The 24,610-nt window shown below is 46.1% G+C and overlaps 1 protein-coding gene across 2 annotated transcripts in view; it reads left to right on the top strand.

Annotated features, from left to right (window-relative positions):
* Positions 1 to 24,610, top strand: part of LOC109871563 (glypican-5) — a 221,102-nt gene that overhangs the window by 11,684 nt on the left and 184,808 nt on the right. For both annotated transcript variants that reach the window (XM_031807062.1, XM_031807061.1), the window contains exon 2: positions 5,855 to 6,016. In XM_031807062.1, the coding sequence (XP_031662922.1) occupies positions 5,855 to 6,016 (162 nt within the window). The remainder of the gene's footprint in view (positions 1 to 5,854; positions 6,017 to 24,610) is intronic.

Here is a 24,610-nt window from a genome sequence, read left to right as displayed (position 1 = left end):
TAGTGCTAAGAGACTGGAGGTATGCGCTACAAGAGACTCACACATTGTTCTATAGGGGGCAGGAGGTTTGCCCTATAAGGGACTTAAGCCATGTTGGGACCATGAGCTACAATGGCTGTTGAAAATAAGATTTTGTCTAGAGGACATTGTCATGGTAACTGACTATATCTTAGACTCAACATCCTCAACTCTAATCCCAGGACGGTTACTGTGTTTTCAAGCTTTTGTTTGGCTTACAGGTATGTCTCAGATATTACGTTTACGCAAAGGTAGGATTAGCAAAGGTAAATTCAATAGGTTGTGAATCACTTGCTATTGTTCAGTTCACTTTGACATTGGACTATTTATTTGCAAAAACCCAATAATAGAATCTGTTTGTACCGTCATCCCACAACCATGAAAACACTTTCTCTTCTCATCAGCGTTCAATAAAGTGCATAACAGCAATCTACCCACACTGTGGAAAACATGCATTAGACCTTGGTTCTAATCAATGTTCTGGAATATTCCTGACACCGTCGACCTGCCCTGATAACGGTGGTTGGTGGTTGTAGCTCCCAAAGTCTTTGTGGGAATCACATTCTCCCCTGTCGCTAGATATTAGTTTCATATTGGAGATAACACACAACGTGGCGAGCCAGGAGAGAAAGGGTCAGGGACATAGAGAGAGAAGGATTGTGGGAAAGAGACAAGGAGAGGTGGGGTCAGGAACAGAGAGAGTGAGAGGTCTGGGATAGAGAGAGTGTGAGACGAGGTCAGCATTGTGCTTGGCGCCAAGAACAATGGCTTGGAGACAGACAGACAGAGAGAGAGAGAGAGAGAGACAGAGAGAGACAGAGAGAGACAGATAAAGGGAGAGAGGTGGAGTCTGGGAAAGAACAAGAGAAATGAGACAGAAAGAGACAGAGAACAGGAGGAAATAAAGAACCAGACTGAAGAAGGTAGGGAGTTGGGGGACAGAAAAAAGGAGGGAGACAGACAGAGGGAGAGTGGAGAAACGTATGGAGGTCAAGCCAGTTGTGACTCCACTCTTCAGAGATTGGAACAGATGGGGGCTCAGTGGACTCTCTCTGGGTAATTAAGTTACAGCCATGTGTGACAAGGGACATGCCAAACAAATGAGAGGGAGAGAGAGAAAGAGAGAGAGAGAGAGAATGAGCCAAGTGCGACCCTATTGTGTTTCAGGGGTGGATTTGGACTAGGGAAGCACTAGTCACTAGCCCCGGCATATAGGCCCATGCTTTCGGGGTCAGGTTTCCCCACCACCTGCGCCCCACTCCCCTCGCCTTTCCACCCAACCCCCAAAATGAGTTATCATATCAGCCACAGCCTTATGAGTAACCGTCTGGAGGGGACGGGGACGGGGACAGCAAGGGGGACAAGGAGATTAAGGACAGCAAGGGGGGTGAGGGTGGGGGGGATAGCAAGGGGGACAAGGGGGAGGGGGACAAGGGGGGTGGGGACAGCTAGGTGGATGGGGGGGTGGATGGGGGGGGTGGATGGGTGGATGGGGACAGCAAGGTGGACAAGGGGGGTGGGGACAGCTAGGGGGACGGGGGGGTGGGGACAGCAAGGGGGACAAGGGGGGTGGGGACAGCAAGGTGGATAAGGGGGGTGGGGACAGCTAGGGGGACGAGGGGGGTGGGGACAGCAAGGTGGACGGGGGGGTGGGGACAGCAAGGGGGACAAGGGAGGTGGGGACAGCAAGGGGGACAAGGGGGAGGGGGACAAGGGGGGTGGGGACAGCTAGGTGGATGGGGGGGTGGGGACAGCAAGGTGGACAAGGGGGGTGGGGACAGCTAGGGGGACGGGGGGGTGGGGACAGCAAGGGGGACAAGGGGGGTGGGGACAGCTAGGTGGACGGGGGGGTGGGGACAGCAAGGTGGATAAGGGGGGTGGGGACAGCTAGGGGGACGAGGGGGGTGGGGACACCAAGGGGGACAAGGAGGGTGGGGACAGCAAGGGGGACAAGGGGGGTGGGGAGAGCTAGGTGGACGGGGGGTGGGGACAGCAAGGTGGACAAGGGGGGTGGGGACAGCTAGGGGGACAAGGGGGGTGGGGACAGCTAGGTGGACAGGGGGGTGGGGACAGCAAGGTGGATAAGGGGGGTGGGGACAGCTAGGGGGACGAGGGGGGTGGGGACAGCAAGGGGGACAAGGAGGGTGGGGACAGCAAGGTGGATAAGGGGGGTGGGGACAGCTAGGTGGACAAGGGGGGTGGAGACAGCAAGGGGGACAAGGGGGGTAGGGACAGCTAGGTGGACGGGGTGGTGGGGACAGCTAGGTGGATGGGGGGTGGGGACAGCAAGGTGGACAAGGGGGGTGGGGACAGCAAGGGGGACAATGGGAGTGGGGACAGCTAGGGGGATGAGGGTGGTGGGGACAGCAAGGGGGACAGAGGGGGTGGGGACAGCAAGGTGGAGAATGGGGGTGGGGACAGCAAGGGGGACAAGGGGGGTGGGGACAGCAAGGTGGAGAAGGGGGGTGGAGACAGCTAGGTGGACGGGGTGGTGGGGACAGATAAGGGGACAAGGGTGGTAGGGACAGCAAGGGGGACAAGGGTGTTGGGGACAGCTAGAGGGAACAGGTGGAGGGTGAGAGTTTTAATATCACATTCTCTGCCCTGCTAATTGTGGCCAGCCTCTGTGATGTCATTGCCTTGTTTATATATGTAACTGACAGTATGAGAGGGGCCGAGGAGGGTGTCAGGCAGCGTGTCACGACAGGGTGGACTGACTCTAGTGTGGGAACTGTGTTGATGTCATGGTGCCTGATTGAGCCTCACTTAGGATCATATTAGAACGTATTAGATCATTGCCTTTCATAGGGTTTATTTCGACCCAAGATATTATGGCCAGTGCTAGTCCAGTTTATAGGGGGATGTAAATGTTGTTACTTAAATGTGTGTGTGTGTGTGTGTGTGTGTGTGTGTGTGTGTGTGTGTGTGTGTGTGTGTGTGTGTGTGTGTGTGTGTGTGTGTGTGTGTGTGTGTGTGTGTGTGTGTGTTAGCATAGGCTATAGGCCTATGTGCAAGCGCATTCACCAATACTATTTATACTCCAGGCAGAACTTGTATTTTTAGCAGTAAGCTAAGCATGTACAGTATGACATCTTATATGATTGTATGTACTTTGTCTTGTTTTCTCCTCTTTTTAAATAATAATATAATATGTTTCTGAACACTTCTACGTGAATATTTACAGATAGTCATGAAGAATGGTGAGTAATGATGAGTGAGAAAGTTACAGATGCACAAAGATGTCCCCAAAGCATGCTAACCTTTCACCATTGCTGGTAACAGGGAAAGTTAGCATTTTTGGGGGTACGATATTTATGCCTCTGTAACATTTTCACAATTAATTCATGATTATCTGCAATCATGGTCGCACCCACATGAATGTAAAAGTGTTCAGAAACATATTATATTCTTATTTACAATAAAAGTGACTCCAAAATGACACAATACATTATTTACCATTCATTTCTATTTGGAAAGAGAAATGAGGATACCTAGTCAGTTGCACAACTGGATGCATTTAACAGAAATGTGTCTCCCACATTTATCCCAACCCCTCTGAATCACAGAAATGTGTCTCCCACATTTATCCCAACCCCTCTGAATCACAGAAATGTGTCTCCCGCATTTATCCCAACCCCTCTGAATCACAGAAATGTGTCTCCCACATTTATCCCAACCCCTCTGAATCACAGAAATGTGTCTCCCACATTTATCCCAACCCCTCTGAATCACAGAAATGTGTCTCCCACATTTATCCCAACCCCTCTGAATCACAGAAATGTGTCTCCCACATTTATCCCAACCCCTCTGAATCACAGAAATGTGTCTCCCACATTTATCCCAACCCCTCTGAATCACAGAAATATGTCTTCCTCATTTATCCCAACCCCTCTGAATCACAGAAATGTGTCTTCCTCATTTATCCCAACCCCTCTGAATCACAGAAATGTGTCTTCCTCATTTATCCCAACCCCTCTGAATCACAGAAATGCGGTTAAATGCATTTTTTTCTTAAATGTAACACACTATAAATTAATTTGTCCTTATACTTATGACACCTTCAAATGGGGGAACTAGATACATAAAGTGCATTCATTTCTAAACGGTAAAACAGATACAGTGCATTCAGAAAGTATTCAGACACCTTGACTTTTTCCACATTTTGTTAGGTTACGGCTTTATTCTAAAATGGATTACATTGTTTTTTCCCCTCATCAACCTACACACAATACCCCATAATGACAAAGCGAAAACAGGTTTTTAGAAATATCACATTTACATAAGTATTCAGACCCTTTACTCAGTACTTTGTTGAAGCACCTTTGGCAGTGATTACAGCCTTGAGTCTTCTTGGGTATAACGCTACAAGCATGGCACACCTGTATTTGGGGAGTTTCTCCCATTCTTCTCTGCAGATCCTCTTAAGCTTTGTCAGGTTGGATTGGGAGAGTTGCTGCACAGCTATTTCCAGGTCTCACCAGAGATGTTAGATCGGATTCAAGTCCGGGCTCTGGCTGGGCCACTTAAGGACATTCAAAGATATGTCCCGAAGCCACACCTGTATAGACTTGGCTGTGTGCTTAGGGTCGTTGTCCTGTTGGAAGGTGAACCTTCGCCCCAGTCTGAGGTCCTGAGCTCTCTGGAGCAGGTTTTCATCAAGGATCTCTCTGTACTTTGCTCCGTTCGTCTTTCCCTCAATCCTGACTAGTCTCCCAGTCCCTGCTGCTGAAAGACATCCCCACAACATGATGCTGCCACCACCATGCTTCACCGTCGGGATGTAGCCAGGTTTCCTCCAGAGGTGACGCTTGGCATTCAGGCCAAAGAGTTCAATCTTGGTCAGACCAGAGAATGTTGTTTATCATGGTCTGAAAGTGTTTAGGTGCCTTTTGGAAAACTCAAAGCGGGCTGTCATGTGCCTTTTACTGAGGAGTGGCTTCCATCTGGCCACTCTACCATAAAGGCCTGATTGATGGAGTACTGCAGAGATGGTTGTCCTTCTGGAAGGTTCTCCCATCTCCACAGAGGAACTCTGTCAGATTGACCATTGGGCTCTTTGTCACCTCCCTGACCAAGGCCCTTCTCCCCCGATTACCCCGTTTTTTCCGGTCGGCCAGCTCTAGGGAGTCATGGTTGTTCCAAACTTCATCCATTAAAGAATGATGGAGACAACTGTGTTCTTGGGGACCTTCAATGCTGAAGAAATGTTTTGGTACCCTTCCCCAGATCTGTGCCTCGACACAATCCTGTCTCGGAGCTCTACGGACAATTCCTTTGACCTCATGTCTTGGTTTTTGCTCTGACCTGCGCTGTCAACTGTGGGACCTTATATAAACAGGTGTGTGCCTTTCCAAATCATATCCAATCAATTGAATTTACCTCAGGTGGACTCCAATCAAGTTGTAGAAACATCTCAAGGATGATCAATGGAAACAGGATGCACCTGAGCTCAATTTCAAGTCTCATAGCAATACATTTTTTCTAAAACATAAAATAACAACAACTTCTAAAAAAACAGTTTTTTCTTTGTCATTATGGGGTATTGTGTGTAGATTGATGAGGGAAAAATGTAATTTAATACATTTTAGAATAAGGGTGTAACGTAACAAAATGTGGGAAAAGTCAAGGGGTCTGAATACTTTTCGAAGGCACTGTATATATACCCCCAACGTACATATATATATTTGTGTTTTGTCTACACATACTTCAAGAAATTGTTTCTTATAAGCCCATACATGTTGGACACCAATTGGTGTATGACACTGAAATTAAATAAATAAATGAATCAAATATACACCTAATCCTGTTCTGTCTCCCTCTCCCTCTGTCCCATCAGATGTGGAGCTGTTGGTGTGTAAGCACCAGGGCCCGTCCTGCTGCACCCGCAAGATGGAGGAGAGCTACCAGGTGGCGGTGAGACGAGAGACCCTCCAGAATGTCCGCTCCTACAGCTTCGAGCTGAAGTACCTCATCTCCGGCCACGCTACCGCCTTCCAGGGTAAGAAGAGGGCCAGGGGAGAGGTGCGATGGGATGGGAAGGGCTTGTAGTGAATAGTGATAGTAGGACAGGTGAGGGATATTAACCAAAAACATGGAGATAAAGGAAGTCTTTCTGTTTTGAAAACTGGTACTTTTGGGCCAATTTGGCAAAAACTTCAATGTCCTGATCCACAAGAAAGGGAATGGAACATACGAGAGGATGCCACTTAGTACTTGAGTACATAGTACTTGAGTGAGGCCTGTGAACGTAGATCTTTGCTGACATACAGTTGAACTTGTCCTTATTTACCACCAACTAAAACAGTGGAAAACCAAACACTTTTATTTGTTTTGCTAGTTATTTGGAAGGAAAAAAAGTATAGGAATTCAACTTGTTTTTATTCCAATCCTCTGGCTCTATCTCTAGTTCAGGACTCTTCCTCTGATAGCTTTTTATTGGTCACGAGGGCACAGCTATCTTCTGTTCCCCTCAGTGGTTTTGGCAGTAGCTGGGTTGTGGAGAGGGTAGACTAGGGAGGGTAGGTAGGGAGGGCTGGCAGTAGCTGGGTTGAGGAGAGGGTAGACTAGGGAGGGTAGGTAGGGAGGGTTGGCAGTAGCTGGGTTGTGGAGAGGGTAGACTAGGGAGGGTAGGTAGGGAGGGCTGGCAGTAGCTGGGTTGTGGAGAGGGTAGACTAGGGAGGGTAGGTAGGGAGGGTTGGCAGTAGCTGGGTTGTGGAGAGGGTAGACTAGGGAGGGTAGGTAGGGAGGGCTGGCAGTAGCTGGGTTGTGGAGAGGGTAGACTAGGGAGGGTAGGTAGGGAGGGTTGGCAGTAGCTGGGTTGTGGAGAGGGTAGACTAGGGAGGGTAGGTAGGGAGGGCTGGCAGTAGCTGGGTTGTGGAGAGGGTAGACTAGGGAGGGTAGGTAGGGAGGGTTGGCAGTAGCTGGGTTGAGGAGAGGGTAGACTAGGGAGGGTAGGTAGGGAGGGTTGGCAGTAGCTGGGTTGTGGAGAGGGTAGACTAGGGAGGGTAGGTAGGGAGGGCTGGCAGTAGCTGGGTTGTGGAGAGGGTAGACTAGGGAGGGTAGGTAGGGAGGGCTGGCAGTAGCTGGGTTGTGGAGAGGGTAGACTAGGGAGGGTAGGTAGGGAGGGTTGGCAGTAGCTGGGTTGAGGAGAGGGTAGACTAGGGAGGGTAGGTAGGGAGGGCTGGCAGTAGCTGGGTTGTGGAGAGGGTAGACTAGGGAGGGTAGGTAGTGAGGGTTGGCAGTAGCTGGGTTGTGGAGAGGGTAGACTAGGGAGGGTAGGTAGGGAGGGCTGGCAGTAGCTGGGTTGTGGAGAGGGTAGACTAGGGAGGGTAGGTAGGGAGGGTTGGCAGTAGCTGGGTTGTGGAGAGGGTAGACTAGGGAGGGTAGGTAGGGAGGGTTGGCAGTAGCTGGGTTGTGGAGAGGGTAGACTAGGGAGGGTAGGTAGGGAGGGCTGGCAGTAGCTGGGTTGAGGAGAGGGTAGACTAGGGAGGGTAGGTAGGGAGGGCTGGCAGTAGCTGGGTTGTGGAGAGGGTAGACTAGGGAGGGTAGGTAGGGAGGGCTGGCAGTAGCTGGGTTGTGGAGAGGGTAGACTAGGGAGGGTAGGTAGGGAGGGCTGGCAGTAGCTGGGTTGTGGAGAGGGTAGACTAGGGAGGGTAGGTAGGGAGGGTTGGCAGTAGCTGGGTTGTGGAGAGGGTAGACTAGGGAGGGTAGGTAGGGAGGGCTGGCAGTAGCTGGGTTGTGGAGAGGGTAGACTAGGGAGGGTAGGTAGGGAGGGCTGGCAGTAGCTGGGTTGTGGAGAGGGTAGACTAGGGAGGGTAGGTAGGGAGGGCTGGCAGTAGCTGGGTTGTGGAGAGGGTAGACTAGGGAGGGTAGGTAGGGAGGGCTGGCAGTAGCTGGGTTGTGGAGAGGGTAGACTAGGGAGGGTAGGTAGGGAGGGTTGGCAGTAGCTGGGTTGTGGAGAGGGTAGACTAGGGAGGGTAGGTAGGGAGGGTTGGCAGTAGCTGGGTTGTGGAGTGAGTATGGAGTGTGGAGAGTAGCTCTGGAATGGGTGGGGGGTATGTATTGTTGGCAGTTAGCTGTATTGTGGAGAGGCAGAGGGAGCATGAAGACTTGCGAGGGTATAGACTGCACTGCACACAGGCCCAACCCGGAGCCTCTTGCCTGCTATAGTTTATGGGCAGAAGTCTGTCCTCTGTGCCACTTTCTGCCTGCTTGGCTCTTTCTATCTGAGGGCAGCAGTGGATGGATGGTTGGCAGATCTGAATGGTCCAGCTCCGGCTGGTTCGGTTGCCAGAGGGCCAAGGGAGGCCAGGCTCCGGCCCAGCTCCCCCTGCCTTGTCTTCCCCCGATCAGGGTGACCGGTAATTCCAATGTCATTTAAAATTTCCACATTTTCTAAGCGGACAGATTTTTTTCTCCCAACCTCCAACGCTATCCCACAGAGTCTGCTGGTGAGAGGTTCTGAATGTTTTTGCTGTTGAAGGAATTCGTGAGCCATGCAATTTGTTTTATACGACAATGTACTGTGTGCATAGGCATTATGCTGGACAGTTTTGTTTTATGATTGTTGTTTGGATACAAATGGTTGTTGGACTGCAATATGGAAATGTGCATTCATGATATATAATGTATTTCTCCTCAATTCCAGCCATGGATATGAATAGTTTGTCAGTTTAATAGTTTTATTTTTTTTAATAACATTTTTGTCCTTCACATTTTCTAACAGTCCATTTATATTTGGGTGAGGTTTTTTTCTCGCCTGAGTCGCCTCGTGTCACTGCCAAAAATAAAATGAAACCATCTAGTGTTCAGCGAAATAACAACACAATGTCAAATACAGGTAGCCTAGTCAAATAATTAACATCCAATCACATTAACCGTTACTCTCTCGCGGGAATTCCACTAACGGTCCGTATGAAGCCAAATGTAGCTGCTGCTCATGTTGGTATCTGTACTGATGCCGCAAAATCTATGACAGGGAAACATAGTAGAGTGGTAACTCCCGACGCCACTTGGGTACACTGCAGCATCCACCGAGAGGCTCTTGCTGCCAATGGAATGACTGACAGCTTGAAAGACATTTTGGACACTACAGTGAAAATTGTTAACTTTATTAAAGCAAGGCCCCTGAACTTTTGTGTATTTTCTGCACTAATAATCAATCAATCAATCCAATTTATTTATAAAGCCCTTCTTACATCAGCCGATGTCACAAAGTGCTGTACAGAAACCCAGCCTATAACCCCAAACAGCAAGCAATGCAGATGTAGAAGCACGGTGGCTAGGAAAAACTCCCTAGAAAGGCCCGAACTTAGGAAGAAACCTAGAGAGGAACCAGGCTCTGAGGGGTGGCCAGTCCTCTTCTGGCTGTGCCGGGTGGAGATTATAACAGAACATGGCCAAGATGTTCAAACGTTTATAGATGACCAGCAGGGTCAGATAATAATAATAATCACAGTGGTTGTAGAGGGTGCAACAGGTTAGAACCTCAGGAGTAAATGTCAGTTGGCTTTTCATAGCCGATCATTCAGAGTTAGAGACAGCAGGTGCGGTAGAAAGAGAGTCCAAAACAGCAGGTCCGGGACAAGGTAGCACGTCTAGTGAACAGGTCAGGGTTCCATAGCCGCAGGCAGAACAGTTAAACTGGAACAGCAGCATGACCAGGTGGTCATCAGGCCAGGTAGTCCTGAGGCATGGTCCTAGGGCTCAGGTCCTCTGAGAGAGAGAGGGAGAAAGAGAGAAAAAGAGAGAGAATTAGAGGGAGCATACTTAAATTCACACAGACACCGGATAAGACAGGATAATTACTCCAGATATAACAGACTGACCCTAGCCCCCCGAAACATACACTATCGTTCAAAAGTTTGGGGTCACTTAGAAATGTCCTTATTTTTGAAAGAAAAGCAAACAAAATTGTCCATTAAAATAGCCTCAAATTGATCAGAAATACAGTGTAGACATTGTTAATGTTGTAAATGACTGTTGTCGCTGGAAACGGCTGATTTTCATGGAATATCTGCATAGGCGTACAGAGGCCCATTATAAGCATCCATCACTCCTGTGTTCCAATGGCACGTTGTGTTAGCTAATCCAAGTTTATAATTTTAGAAGGCTAATTGATCATTAGAAACCCCTTTTGCAATTATGTTAGCACAGCTGAAAACTGTTGTTCATATTAAAGACTGACGAGTTTCAGAAGAAAGTACTTTGTTTCTGCCCATCTTGAGCCTGTAATCGAACCCACAAATGCTGACGCTCCAGATACTCAACTAGGCTAAAAGAAGGCCAGTTTTATTGATTCTTTAATCAGAACAACAGTTTTCAGATGTGCTAACATAATTGCGAAAGGGTTTTCTAATGATCAATTAGCCTTTTGAAATGATAAACTTGGATTAGCTAACACAACGTGCCATTGGAACACAGGAGTGATGGATACTTATAATGGCCTCTGTATTGTGTTATTTTTAATGATTACTTTTTATTTTAGTCTACTTGGTAAATATTTTCTTCTTCTTGAACTGCACTGTTGGTTAAGATCTTGAAAGTAAGCATTTCACGGCAAAGTCTACACTTGTTGCATTCGGCGCATGTGGCAACTAAAGTTTGATTTGATTTGTAGCCCTATGTAGATATTCCATTAAAAGAATCAGCCCTTTTCCAGCTACAATAGTAATTTCAAACATTAACACTGTCTGCACTGTATTTCTCATCAATTTGATGTTATTTGAATGGGGGGAAAAATAGTTTTCTTTCAAAAACAAGGCCATTTCTAAGTGACCCCAAACTTTTGAACAGTAGTGTAAACTACGCAATGATATGGGCAGCGGCCATGTAACGCTTTTACAACATACAGAAGTGCTCTTAAAGTTTTCTTTCCTGACCATCATTTTCACTTGTCTTCCATGATGACGAGTTTCTCACACGACTGGCCTATCTGGGTGATGTTTTTCACTTGTCTTACCCCTTCCATGATGACGAGTTTCTCACACGACTGGCCTATCTGGGTGATGTTTTTCACTTGTCTTACCCCTTCCATGATGACGAGTTTCTCACACGACTGGCCTATCTGGGTGATGTTTTTCACTTGTCTTACCCCTTCCATGATGACGAGTTTCTCACACGACTGGCCTATCTGGGTGATGTTTTTCACTTGTCTTACCCCTTCCATGATGACGAGTTTCTCACACGACTGGCCTATCTGGGTGATGTTTTTCACTTGTCTTACCCCTTCCATGATGACGAGTTTCTCACACGACTGGCCTATCTGGGTGATGTTTTTCACTTGTCTTACCCCTTCCATGATGACGAGTTTCTCACACGACTGGCCTATCTGGGTGATGTTTTTTCTCGCCTGAATGATCTGAATCTAGGATTACAGGGACTCTCTGCAACTATATTCAATGTGCGGGACAAAATTGAGGCTATGATTAAGAAGTTGGAGCTCTTCTCTGTCTGCATTAACAAGAACAACACACAGGTCTTTCCATCATTGTATGACTTTTTGTGTGCAAATGAACTCAAACTTACGGACAATGTCAAATGTGAAATAGCGAAGCGCAATTAGTTGGAGTGCGCAATTACGCAGGTACTTTCCCTAAACGGGTGACAGAAACAACTGGATTCGTTATCCCTTTCACGCCCTGCCTCCAGTCAACTTACAGATATTTGAACAAGAGAACAACATCGAAATTGCAACTAGCGGTTCTGTGAAAATTGAATTTAATCAGAGGCCACTGCCAGATTTCTGGATAGGGCTGCGCTCAGAGTATCCTGCCTTGGCAAATCGCGCTGTTAAGACACTGATGCCCTTTGCAACCACATACCTATGTGAGAGTGGATTCTCGGCCCTCACTCGCATGAAAACTAAATATAGGCACAGTCTGTGTGTGGAAAATGATTTAAGACAGACTCCAAAACAATCCTACATTGCAGTTATGTGCATCCTTTCAAGCACACCCTTCTCATTAACCTGTGGTGAGTTATTCACACCCTTCTCATTAACCTGTGGTGAGTTATTCACACCCTTCTCATTAACCTGTGGTGAGTTATTCACACCCTTCTCATTAACCTGTGGTGAGTTATTCACACCCTTCTCATTAACCTGTGGTGAGTTATTCACACCCTTCTCATTAACCTGTGGTGAGTTATTCACACCCTTCTCATTAACCTGTGGTGAGTTATTCACACCCTTCTCATTAACCTGTGGTGAGTTATTCACACCCTTCTCATTAACCTGTGGTGAGTTATTCACACCCTTCTCATTAACCTGTGGTGAGTTATTCACACCCTTCTCATTAACCTGTGGTGAGTTATTCACACCCTTCTCATTAACCTGTGGTGAGTTATTCACACCCTTCTCATTAACCTGTGGTGAGTTATTCACACCCTTCTCATTAACCTGTGGTGAGTTATTCACACCCTTCTCATTAACCTGTGGTGAGTTATTCACACCCTTCTCATTAACCTGTGGTGAGTTATTCACACCCTTCTCATTAACCTGTGGTGAGTTATTCACACCCTTCTCATTAACCTGTGGTGAGTTATTCACACCCTTCTCATTAACCTGTGGTGAGTTATTCACACCCTTCTCATTAACCTGTGGTGAGTTATTCACACCCTTCTCATTAACCTGTGGTGAGTTATTCACACCCTTCTCATTAACCTGTGGTGAGTTATTCACACCTTCTCATTAACCTGTGTGAGTTATTCACACCCTTCTCATTAACCTGTGGTGAGTTATTCACACCCTTCTCATTAACCTGTGGTGAGTTATTCACACCCTTCTCATTAACCTGTGGTGAGTTATTCACACCCTTCTCATTAACCTGTGGTGAGTTATTCACACCCTTCTCATTAACCTGTGGTGAGTTATTCACACCCTTCTCATTAACCTGTGGTGAGTTATTCACACCCTTCTCATTAACCTGTGGTGAGTTATTCACACCCTTCTCATTAACCTGTGGTGAGTTATTCACACCCTTCTCATTAACCTGTGGTGAGTTATTCACACCCTTCTCATTAACCTGTGGTGAGTTATTCACACCCTTCTCATTAACCTGTGGTGAGTTATTCACACCCTTCTCATTAACCTGTGGTGAGTTATTCACACCCTTCTCATTAACCTGTGGTGAGTTATTCACACCCTTCTCATTAACCTGTGGTGAGTTATTCACACCCTTCTCATTAACCTGTGGTGAGTTATTCACACCCTTCTCATTAACCTGTGGTGAGTTATTCACACCCTTCTCATTAACCTGTGGTGAATTATTCACACCCTTCTCATTAACCTGTGGTGAGTTATTCACACCCTTCTCATTAACCTGTGGTGAGTTATTCACACCCTTCTCATTAACCTGTGGTGAGTTATTCACACCCTTCTCATTAACCTGTGGTGAGTTATTCACACCCTTCTCATTAACCTGTGGTGAGTTATTCACACCCTTCTCATTAACCTGTGGTGAGTTATTCACACCCTTCTCATTAACCTGTGGTGAGTTATTCACACCCTTCTCATTAACCTGTGGTGAGTTATTCACACCCTTCTCATTAACCTGTGGTGAGTTATTCACACCCTTCTCATTAACCTGTGGTGAGTTATTCACACCCTTCTCATTAACCTGTGGTGAGTTATTCACACCCTTCTCATTAACCTGTGGGGAGTTATTCACACCCTTCTCATTAACCTGTGGGGAGTTATTCACACCCTTCTCATTAACCTGTGGTGAGTTATTCACACCCTTCTCATTAACCTGTGGTGAGTTATTCACACCCTTCTCATTAACCTGTGGGGAGTTATTCAACATTTTCGATGAACAAATAAGGTTTTATATGTAAGATGATTAAATAAAGAGCAAAATGATTGATTATATTATTATTTGTGCCCTGGTCCTATAAGAGCTCTTTGTCACTTCCCACGAGCCGGGTTGTGACAAAAACTCACACTCAATCTTATGTTTAATAAATCAATCAATCAATCAATCAATCAATCAATCAATCAATCAATCAATCAAATGTATTTATAAAGCCCTTCTTACATCAGCCGATGTACAGAAACACAGCTTAAAACCCCAAACAGCAAGCAATGCAGATGAAGTAGCACGGTTCTGTGAATTTTGTTATCGTATAGTGTGTGTGTGGCAGGCTTGCAATGATGGCAAAAAAACAACAGTTGAGAGTGTGCTGACCCTGGTGCTAGAGGGGGTATGCAGCTGGAGGTTGAATGTCTGAAGGGGTACGGGAACCACTGATCTAGTTAGTGGATGGATTAATTTGTCATTATGAACATAACTTCCTGCTTACCTCATGTCTGGAGCCTTCTGAAGTTAGGTCAGGTGCTCAACTGCTCATGTCTCCACAGAAATAGACTTAATCAACGGTGGAACAACTGAAGAAGCCATGATGATGAAGGGGGTGATGTCAGTTGACTTGGTTCTCAGGGACATCTAAGGACAACTAGTCCCGTTGGCATGCTGTGTGGAGATTTGATGTGCGTTGCTGTGGAGAAAGTCAAGTAGGGGAGCGACTGTTAGCGAGGTGTTTAAATATCAGATGAAGGCACTTATGTCATAACGGTGGAGCGGAGACATGCTTGGGGTGGGGAGATTGGTCCCTTTCTAAGTGCCCACTGGGCACAGACGTCAATTCAATGTCTATTCCACATTGGTTCAACATCATTTTCTGGAAATTATGTGGAAACAATGTTGATTCAACCAGTGTGCCCAATGGGTGGTGTGTGTGTGTGTGTTTCATACTGATTGAAGAGACTTGTGTGTTGTGTACCTATGACCCTCCTGTATCAGAATAGATTACAACATTAATAATAATGTCTCACCTCACCTCTCTGTTTCTGAGATGATATGTTGTGCATTTAGAGTTGTTCCCCCCTCTCATCATATCATCTGGACACACACACACACACACACACACACACACACACACACACACACACACACACACACACACACACACACACACACACACACACACACACACACACACACACACACACACACACACACACACACACCCTCCCTCAGTGCCAGAGCATCTCCCCAGCCTGCCTGCCTCAGCCTCAGTGGGGTATCCTACTCTGCTGGAGTGTTTATTTGATCACCTCACTCCTCCAGGCCTCCAGGGTGTGGCCTTTGTTTATGTTCCCTGTCTTCTTCTCACTCACATGTCCTTCCCTTGGTACTGTACTGTAGCCAGGACGAGGCTAATCACTGAGGGAGCTGGCTTTTGGATGCCGCTCTGTGTCTGTCTTATTCTCGCAGTCTCTCTCCCTTCCTCTCTTTGTCGCTCGCTCGCACTCTCTCTCTCCCTGCCTCTCTCACTCACTCTCTCTCACTCACTCTCTCTCCCTCTTTGTCGCTCGCACTTTCTCTCTCTCCCTCACTCTTTCTCATTCTCCCTTGACTCATTGTTCATGTCACATTGGCTTGAATCTAGGTTGTCCTTTTAGAAATCGCGAAAATTAACAACTAAGGAAGAATTTTTCATTTCCCACATTGACTTCCCAAACCCCGGTCTGGTCTGTCGAATCTGCTTCGTCAAGCGTTTTCGGAAAGTACGGCAAAGTTGGGCCTCTAGGTTTAGAAACTCTGTGGTTAAACCTCTCTCTGCTGGGCCAGGGCAGTCTGAATCTTCTGGTCAGAGGAGGCGGGCTGATCAGGCCGACTTATCTTAGTGAAGTTCTTTCTCTGTGTATGACTAGTAAACACACTGCTTGGCTCCACTGACTAGGTTGAACATCACTGATGTTATTCTCCCTTCTGACATCATCTTCACCTTTAACATCAGACAGACAGCTCAAATACATTTCACAGAGATGGGTCACACTAACTAGGGATCAATGTTTAGGAGGCTAGGGGTCAGATACTTACACACACAGAGAAAGGTCACACTAAGACCAGGGGGGTCAGGAGTTGTCAGCATTCCTACGTAAAAGCCTAATTGATAATGAGTGTTGGGACTAAAGGGAACTGGGTTTCGCTCCAGTCTAGTCTGAGTCTGAGCCAGACCAGATTAGACCAGAAGGGGCTTTGGTAGACAGAGGACCAGCCTGACTTGTCAGAGTGCTCTAGCCAATCAGATCTGGGCTAATCTCAAGCCTTTCATTGGCTGAGCCAGGCTGGAGCAGATGGACCAGACAATCATAGAACAGGCCTACGTATGTATCTATGTAAGAGTGTACACTGGTTTCAGGAGGGTCAAGGAGTTTCAGCCACCATTCCAGACAGAGGAGGGAATCCACTGTGAGTCCATCAGTGATTACTGTCCAGTCCAGACACACTAACCACTTGTTTACTCTACATCAACTCTGGTAGGGTTGGCAAGACTGTGTGTGTGTGTTTGTGTATGTGCGTGTGTGTTTAAATATGCATGATTTTGTATGTTTGAGTATGCAAGAGTGTGTGTGTGTGTGCGCGCGTGTGTGACTGACTGTGTCTATGATGATTGAGTGTGAGTGATCAGATTACCCTAGCCCAGACCCTAACCTTATCCATGCAGTTGATGCAACATAGCTGACCCTGTATCAGTGGCCAGGGGCATGGGGACTGGACACTCAGCTAAATTCCATAGCTGTGTTGCAAATGGCACCCTATTCCCTATATTATGCACTACCTCTGACCAGGGCCCCTGCCAAAAGTAGTGCACTATATAGGGAAAAGGGTGCCATTTGGGACGCAGCTCATGTCAACCAATGAGTTGAGTTGAGGAGTGTGTGTGTTGTTGACACACTCCATCACCATGGATACATCTAACACACAGGTGAAATGATCCTTAGCGGAAGTGTATTGGCATGACATTTTCAGGTGTTGATTGATTAGTCTGTTTATTCAAGTTATTTGTGTCTGTGTGTGTGTGTGTGTGTGTGTGTGTGTGTGTGTGTGTGTGTGTGTGTGTGTGTGTGTGTGTGTGTGTGTGTGTGTGTGTGTGTGTGTGTGTGTGTGTGTGTGTGTGTGTGTGCGTGTGTCAGTGTTTCCATTAGGAAAATGTGGGACCGGACATTTGACTGGCAGCATTTCCATTTACCGGACATTTGAAAACTTTACCGGATCCATATGCATTGGGTGCGTAACCTGATCAGGTTGTCTACCCAGGGTGCTCAGAATGACACAATCACATTTAGATGATGATAGTTCATATTAATAGAACATACAAGTCAAGGATGCAAAGATGTGCCTTCAAACTGAGTTCTTTCAACTTGTTAGAATAACTGTCCACATTTGCTTTTCCTCAGCCAACAAGATGACTAACAAACAACAAAATGACTATCCTATGTTAACCTACTATCCCCCATAGTAGAAAAGTTGACCTATTCTATTGGTCGGCTTGCCGAGAAAGAAATAGCCTATTCCAAACAGACTCTGGGACAGTTGTGGGACGATAGATCCCAAGTTCATACAACCTGTAGGTCTGTGTTACATAAAAAAGTTTAAAAGAATCTTTAGCCTAAAATGTTGATTAACTATTAATATTTCACATTATAAGCTCAGCAATGTGCCAAGGCAGTAGGCTACCACAAAAGAACGTTCCATAACGTTCCATAAACCATTGTCAAAAGCGCACAGCACAAGCAAGCAGTTTCATGTGACAGAGATTAAAATATCCTTTAGAAATGTATAAAGAGGGGAGATCTAATATGCAACAACTACCATGGGTTTCTAAATGACTAGGATTGTGCCTTTGCCTACTGGACAATGAAAGAACGTTGGACAAAAAATAATTGCCTCCACAGACTGAAGTTGGCTAAGCTACTTTGAAGCTACTTTGAAGCAAGGTAAGACATTTTTATTGAACCTTTAGTTAACTAGGCAAGTCAGTTAAGAACAAATTCTTATTTTACAATGACGGCCTACCTCGGCCAAACCCTCCCCTAACCCGGACGACGCTGGGCCAGTTGTGCACCGCCCTATGGGACTCCTGATCACGGCCGGTTGTGATACAGCCAGGATCGAACCAGGGCCTATAATGACACCTCTAGCATTGAGATGCAGTGCCTTAGACTGCTGCGCCACTCGGGAGACATACCTCATAATATGTAATAAAACGTTCAGGTTTCGAACAATTAAGTTTATGTTTTCAAAATGCATACTGACTCCAGCACTGATGAGGCCTGCCTTCCGTTGCCTGTGTTTGAGATGCTGATGAGGCCTGCCTTCCGTTGCCTGTGTTTGAGATGCTGATGAGGCCTGCCTTCCGTTGCCTGTTTGCTGTTTGAGATGCTGATGAGGCCTGCCTTCCGTTGCCTGTTTGCTGTTTGAGATGCTGATGAGGCCTGCCTTCCGTTGCCTGTGTTTGCTGTTTGAGATGCTGATGAGGCCTGCCTTCCGTTGCCTCTGTCTGCTGTTTGAGATGCTGATGAGGCCTGCCTTCCGTTGCCTGTGTTTGCTGTGTGAGGTGCTGATGAAGCCTGCCTTCCGTTGCCTGTGTTTGCTGTGTGAGGTGCTGATGAGGCCTGCCTTCCGTTGCCTGTGTTTGCTGTGTGAGATGCTGATGAGGCCTGCCTTCCGTTGCCTGTGTTTGCTGTGTGAGATGCTGATGAGGCCTGCCTTCCGTTGCCTGTGTTTGCTGTGTGAGGTGCTGATGAAGCCTGCCTTCCGTTGCCTGTGTTTGCTGTGTGAGGTGCTGATGAAGCCTGCCTTCCGTTGCCTGTGTTTGCTGTGTGAGGTGCTGATGAAGCCTGCCTTCCGTTGCCTGTGTTTGCTGTGTGAGATGCTGATGAGGCCTGCCTTCCGTTGCCTGTGTTTGCTGTGTGAGATGCTGATGAGGCCTGCCTTCCGTTGCCTGTGTTTGCTGTGTGAGGTGCTGATGAAGCCTGCCTTCCGTTGCCTGTGTTTGCTGTGTGAGGTGCTGATGAAGCCTGCCTTCCGTTGCCTGTGTTTGCTGTGTGAGGTGCTGATGAGGCCTGCCTTCCGTTGCCTGTGTTTGCTGTGTGAGGTGCTGATGAAGCCTGCCTTCCGTTGCCTGTGTTTGCTGTGTGAGGTGCTGATGAAGCCTGCCTTCCGTTGCCTGTGTTTGCTGTGTGAGGTGCTGATGAAGCCTGCCTTCCATTGCCTGTGTTTGCTGTGTGAGGTGCTGATGAAGCCTTCCTTCCGTTGCCTGTGTTTGCTGTGTGAGGTGCTGATGAAGCCTGCCTTCCGTTGCCTGTTTGCTGTTTGAGATGCTGATGAGGCCTGCCTTCCGTTGCCTGTGTTTGCTGTTTGAGATGCTGATGAGGCCTGCCTTCCGTTGCCTCTGTCTGCTGTTTGAGATGCTGATGAGGCCTGCCTTCCGTTGCCTGTGTTTGCTGTGTGAGGTGCTGATGAAGCCTGCCTTCCGTTGCCTGTGTTTGCTGTGTGAGGTGCTGATGAGGCCTGCCTTCCGTTGCCTGTGTTTGCTGTGTGAGATGCTGATGAGGCCTGCCTTCCGTTGCCTGTGTTTGCTGTGTGAGATGCTGATGAGGCCTGCCTTCCGTTGCCTGTGTTTGCTGTGTGAGGTGCTGATGAAGCCTGCCTTCCGTTGCCTGTGTTTGCTGTGTGAGGTGCTGATGAAGCCTGCCTTCCGTTGCCTGTGTTTGCTGTGTGAGGTGCTGATGAAGCCTGCCTTCCGTTGCCTGTGTTTGCTGTGTGAGATGCTGATGAGGCCTGCCTTCCGTTGCCTGTGTTTGCTGTGTGAGATGCTGATGAGGCCTGCCTTCCGTTGCCTGTGTTTGCTGTGTGAGGTGCTGATGAAGCCTGCCTTCCGTTGCCTGTGTTTGCTGTGTGAGGTGCTGATGAAGCCTGCCTTCCGTTGCCTGTGTTTGCTGTGTGAGGTGCTGATGAAGCCTGCCTTCCGTTGCCTGTGTTTGCTGTGTGAGATGCTGATGAGGCCTGCCTTCCGTTGCCTGTGTTTGCTGTGTGAGATGCTGATGAGGCCTGCCTTCCGTTGCCTGTGTTTGCTGTGTGAGGTGCTGATGAAGCCTGCCTTCCGTTGCCTGTGTTTGCTGTGTGAGGTGCTGATGAAGCCTGCCTTCCGTTGCCTGTGTTTGCTGTGTGAGGTGCTGATGAAGCCTGCCTTCCGTTGCCTGTGTTTGCTGTGTGAGGTGCTGATGAAGCCTGCCTTCCGTTGCCTGTGTTTGCTGTGTGAGGTGCTGATGAAGCCTGCCTTCCGTTGCCTATGTTTGCTGTTTGAAATGCTGTAGCATCAGCTCTCGCGCTGTCAGACAGCTTTTACACTCAAAGCCTCTGTATCTGCATGCTGTACGTGTGTGATGAATAAGATACATAACGAATATACTGTACACGTGTAAATTAACCCGATAAGCACGACCATTCAAATGTATTTACATTGACGGGTACAGTGGCTTGTGAAAGTATTCACCCCCCTTGGCATTTTTCCTATTTTGTTGCCTTACAACCTGGAATTAAAGTCCCTGCCGATGAAAAACATCCCCACAGCATCTGACCAGAGTACCTTCTTCATATGTTTGGGGAGTCTCCCACATGCCTTTTGGCGAACACCAAACATGTTTGCTTATTTTTTTTCTGGCCACTCTTTCGTAAAACACCAGCTCTGTGGAGTGTACGGCTTAAAGTGGACAGATACTCCAATCTCCGCTGTGGAGCTTAGCAGCTCTTTCGGGGTTATCTTTGGTCTCTTTGTTGCCTCTCTGATCAATGCCCTCCTTGCCTGATCCTTGGGTTTTGGTGGGCCGCCCTTTCTTGGCAGGTTTGTTGTGGTGCCATATTTTTTGGAGAGCTCCTTGGTCTTCATAGTGCTGCTTGCTTGGTGGTGTTGCAGACTCTGGGGAATTTCAGAACAGTTGCATGTATACTGAGATCATGTGACAGATCATGTGACACTTAGATTGCACACAGGTGAACTTTATTTAACTAATTATGTAACTTCTGAAGGTAATTGGTTGCCTTACCATTTACATTACAGGTTGTAATGTAACAAAATAGGAAAAACGCCAAGGGAGGTGAATACTTTTGTATTTCCATAAATGAATAGGCTAAAATGCATTATTCGTAATGGGATTTTTCCTCTCCTGGAAAACTGGCCTGCAGCTATTTTATTTATTGGCTTTTCAAATGTTTTATCGGCCAAAAGCCGGCTATTACCGGCTAACGGAAACCCTGGTGTGTGTGTACCCTGCACCCTACCTATATGGCACCATTGATCCCTCCAGTATGAGTATGATATTTCCTTGTACAGGAAAAGTGATTTGATTATAATTGAATGCACAGGGAAGGGCAGTCAGTTTGTGGGTAGTGGTGAGAAAAGCTAGCTTCCAGAAAGGGAGGCAATTGTAAGGTCTCTCGTTAAGGCCGGCTAATTAACTGATCTTCGTCTGTGTATGCATGCGTGTGTGTGTGTGTGTCCTAAGATCCTGGGAGACAGATTAACCTACAGTGGTACCTCAAAAAATAGCTGGCGGGTGGTCCCGGAGTTGAGAGAGAACTTGGGTAAATGCAAAGGCACAATTACACTTGACATGTGAACTGACAGTTTTTTAAAAAAGGCATGGGGGGCTTTTGGTTTCTCTCCCTCTAAAAACAGAAAGAAATTATTCTAAATAACAAAATGGCTTTATTTACCACAGTGTGAAAGAGTGATTGTCACGTTCGTCATAAGGATCGGACCAAGGCGCAAAAACAACAAACGAAACGTGAAGCTATACAACTTAGTGCAAACAGGCAACTAAACATAGTCAAGATCCCACAACACAAATGAGGAAAATGGCTACCTAAATATGATCCCCAATCAGAGACAACGATAAACATCTGTCTCTGATTGGGAACCATATCAGGCCAACATAGACATACAAAAAACCCTAGACATACAAAAACTAGAGTACCCACCCTAGTCACACCCTGACCTAACCAAAATATATAGAAAAACAGAGATATCTAAGGTCAGGGTGTGATAGCCCCTCTATATAAAGTGAGTTTCTGAAACAGGTCCATCTTTGCTGATGTGAAGAAGAAACTGAATGAGAGTCCAGTGAGGATAGGGAGGGGAAAAAGGTTTCCCATATTTTGCAGCATAAAGCTATATTTGTTAGCATTAAGCTGAGAGACTCACTCATTCATGGCTTTGGATCAAAATAAATAAGTACCAACATAGTCTTTAATAAGAAATGTTTTGACAAGTTAATCTGCTCATATTGTGTGTGTGTTCAATTATTTGTGGCATTGTGGTTACAATGAAGAATGTAAATTAAATGAATAAATTAAATCCTATTCATAATGAGTAACCAAATGCGCGGTGCAAGCTTGTAATTTTTCCTTATACCATTTTTTTGTAAGATTTGATTTGATTTTTTTAGACAATACAAAACATACATATACAAATTACAACATCACACCTGCCCAGTCTCACCTGCTCAGACCCCCATTTCCTGCGCCCGCATCACTCTCTGCCACACGGCCTCAAACTGCACCATTTTGTTTCTCTCCGTCGCCCACACACACTTTCAACATTTGGATAAAAAAGCATTTAAATAAAGGCTGACATTGGTTGATTTTCAGTTTTTCAGTATTTTTTTTTCAAGATGATTGACAAGAAAGTCCAACCCATTGGGTATCTCACTGCACCCTCATATGCCATGTCTTGAAATATGCAGACAGACGGATTAAAAGTTCATTTCCATTGTAATACATCTGACAGACAAATTTCTATCTCCACCCATAAGTTTTGGACTTTCTAACATTCCCAAAAGGCATGGATTATTATAACCTAATGAAAAATGAACCTGGTAGTCTAATTTAATTTACTGCAGGCCTAAGTCCTATTGGTTTAACATGATGAATGAATGATTATATTAAAGATTGAAGCCACCGCTTAATGAGTTCCGAGTGCCGTTACCCAACAAAATAACATCAATTTATTTAGCCTAACTGTTTTTATGACTATAGACAGTAGGCTATTATTCCTCTTTTCCTGCATTCATTCATTTGTCTGCATGTCTATTCAACATTTGGCTAAAAAGAAACCAAAAAGAAACCAAGTCGGAAGTTTACATACACCATAGGAAATACATTTAAACTTGGTTTTTCACAATTCCTGACATTTAATCCTTGTAAAAATTCCCTGTCTTAGGTCAGTTAGGATCACCACTTTATTTTAAGAATGTGAAATGTCAGAATAATAGTAGAGAGAATGATTTATTTCATCACATTCCCAGTGGGTCAGAAGTTTACATACTCTCAATTAGTATTTGGTAGCATTGCCTTTAAATTGTTTAACTTTGCTCAAACGTTTCGAGTAGCCTTCCACAAGCTTCCCACAATAAGTTGGGTGAATTTTGGCCAATTCCTCCTGACAGAGCTGGTGTAACTGAGTCAGGTTTGTAGGCCTCCTTGCTCGCACACGCTTTTTCAGTTCTGCCCACAAATGTTCTATAGGATTGAGATCAGGGCTTTGTGATGGCCACACCAATACCTTGACTTTGTTGTCCTTAAGCCATTTTGCCACAACTTTGGAAGTATTCTTGGGGTCATTGTCCATTTGGAAGACCCATTTGCGACCAGGCTTTAACTTCTGACTGATGTCTTGAGATGCTGCTTCAATATATCTACATAATTTTCCATCCCTCATGATGCCATCTATTTTGTGAAGTGCACCAGTCCCTCCTGCAGCAAAGCACCCCCACAACATGATGCTGCCACCCCCGTGCCTCACGGTTGTGATGGTGTTCTTCGGCTTGCAAGCCTCCCCCTTTTTTCTCTAAACATAACAATGGTCATTATGGCCAAACAGTTCTATTTTTGTTTCATCAGACCAGAGGACACTTCTCTATAAAGTACGATATTTGTCCCCATGTGCAGTTGCAAACCATAGTCTGGCTTTTCTATGGTGGTTTTGGAGCAGTGGCTACTTCCTTGCTGAGCAGACTTTCAGGTTATGTCGATATAGGACTCGTTTTTCTGTGGATATAGATACTTTGTACCTGCTTCCTTCAGCATCTTCACAAGGTCCTTTGCTGTTGTTCTGGGATTGATTTTCACTTTTCACACCAAAGTACGTTAATCTCTAGGAGATCAAAAAAGAAATCCCCCAATTTGTGCCACAGTTTAGACTACCGATATATGGTGTGGTCAGTCAGAGTTGAGTTCTATTGTAAGTGATGCAAAATGCAAAGGTGCAATATATTGCTTTAAGTACTCAAACGTTTTACATGTCTAACCCAATATTATAGACCAGATTTGTACAGCACCTTCAGAAAGTATTCAGACCCCCCTGAATACAAAAACAGGTTTTTAGACATTTTTGCAAATGAATAACACATATAAAACAGAATCACCTTATTTACATAAGTATTCAGACAGTTTGCTATGAGATTCGAAATTGAGCTCAGGTGCATCCTGTTTCCATTGATCATCCTTGAGATGTTTCTACAACTTGATTGGAGTCCACCTGTGGTAAATTCAATTGATTGGACATGATTTGGAAAGGCACACACCTGTCTATATAAGGTCCCCACAGTTGACAGTGCATGTCAGAGCAAAAACCAAGCCGTGAGGTCATAGGAATTGTCCATAGAGCTCTGAGACAGGATTTTGTTGAGGCACAGATCTGGGGAAGGGTAACAAAACATTTCTGCAGCATTTAAGGTACCCAATAA

Source organism: Oncorhynchus kisutch, linkage group LG27 (assembly GCF_002021735.2).
Source record: "Oncorhynchus kisutch isolate 150728-3 linkage group LG27, Okis_V2, whole genome shotgun sequence".
Lineage (NCBI taxonomy): Eukaryota > Metazoa > Chordata > Actinopteri > Salmoniformes > Salmonidae > Oncorhynchus > Oncorhynchus kisutch.
The sequence above is the reverse complement of the archived record's forward strand: the minus strand, read 5'-3'. Positions and strand labels throughout refer to the sequence as shown.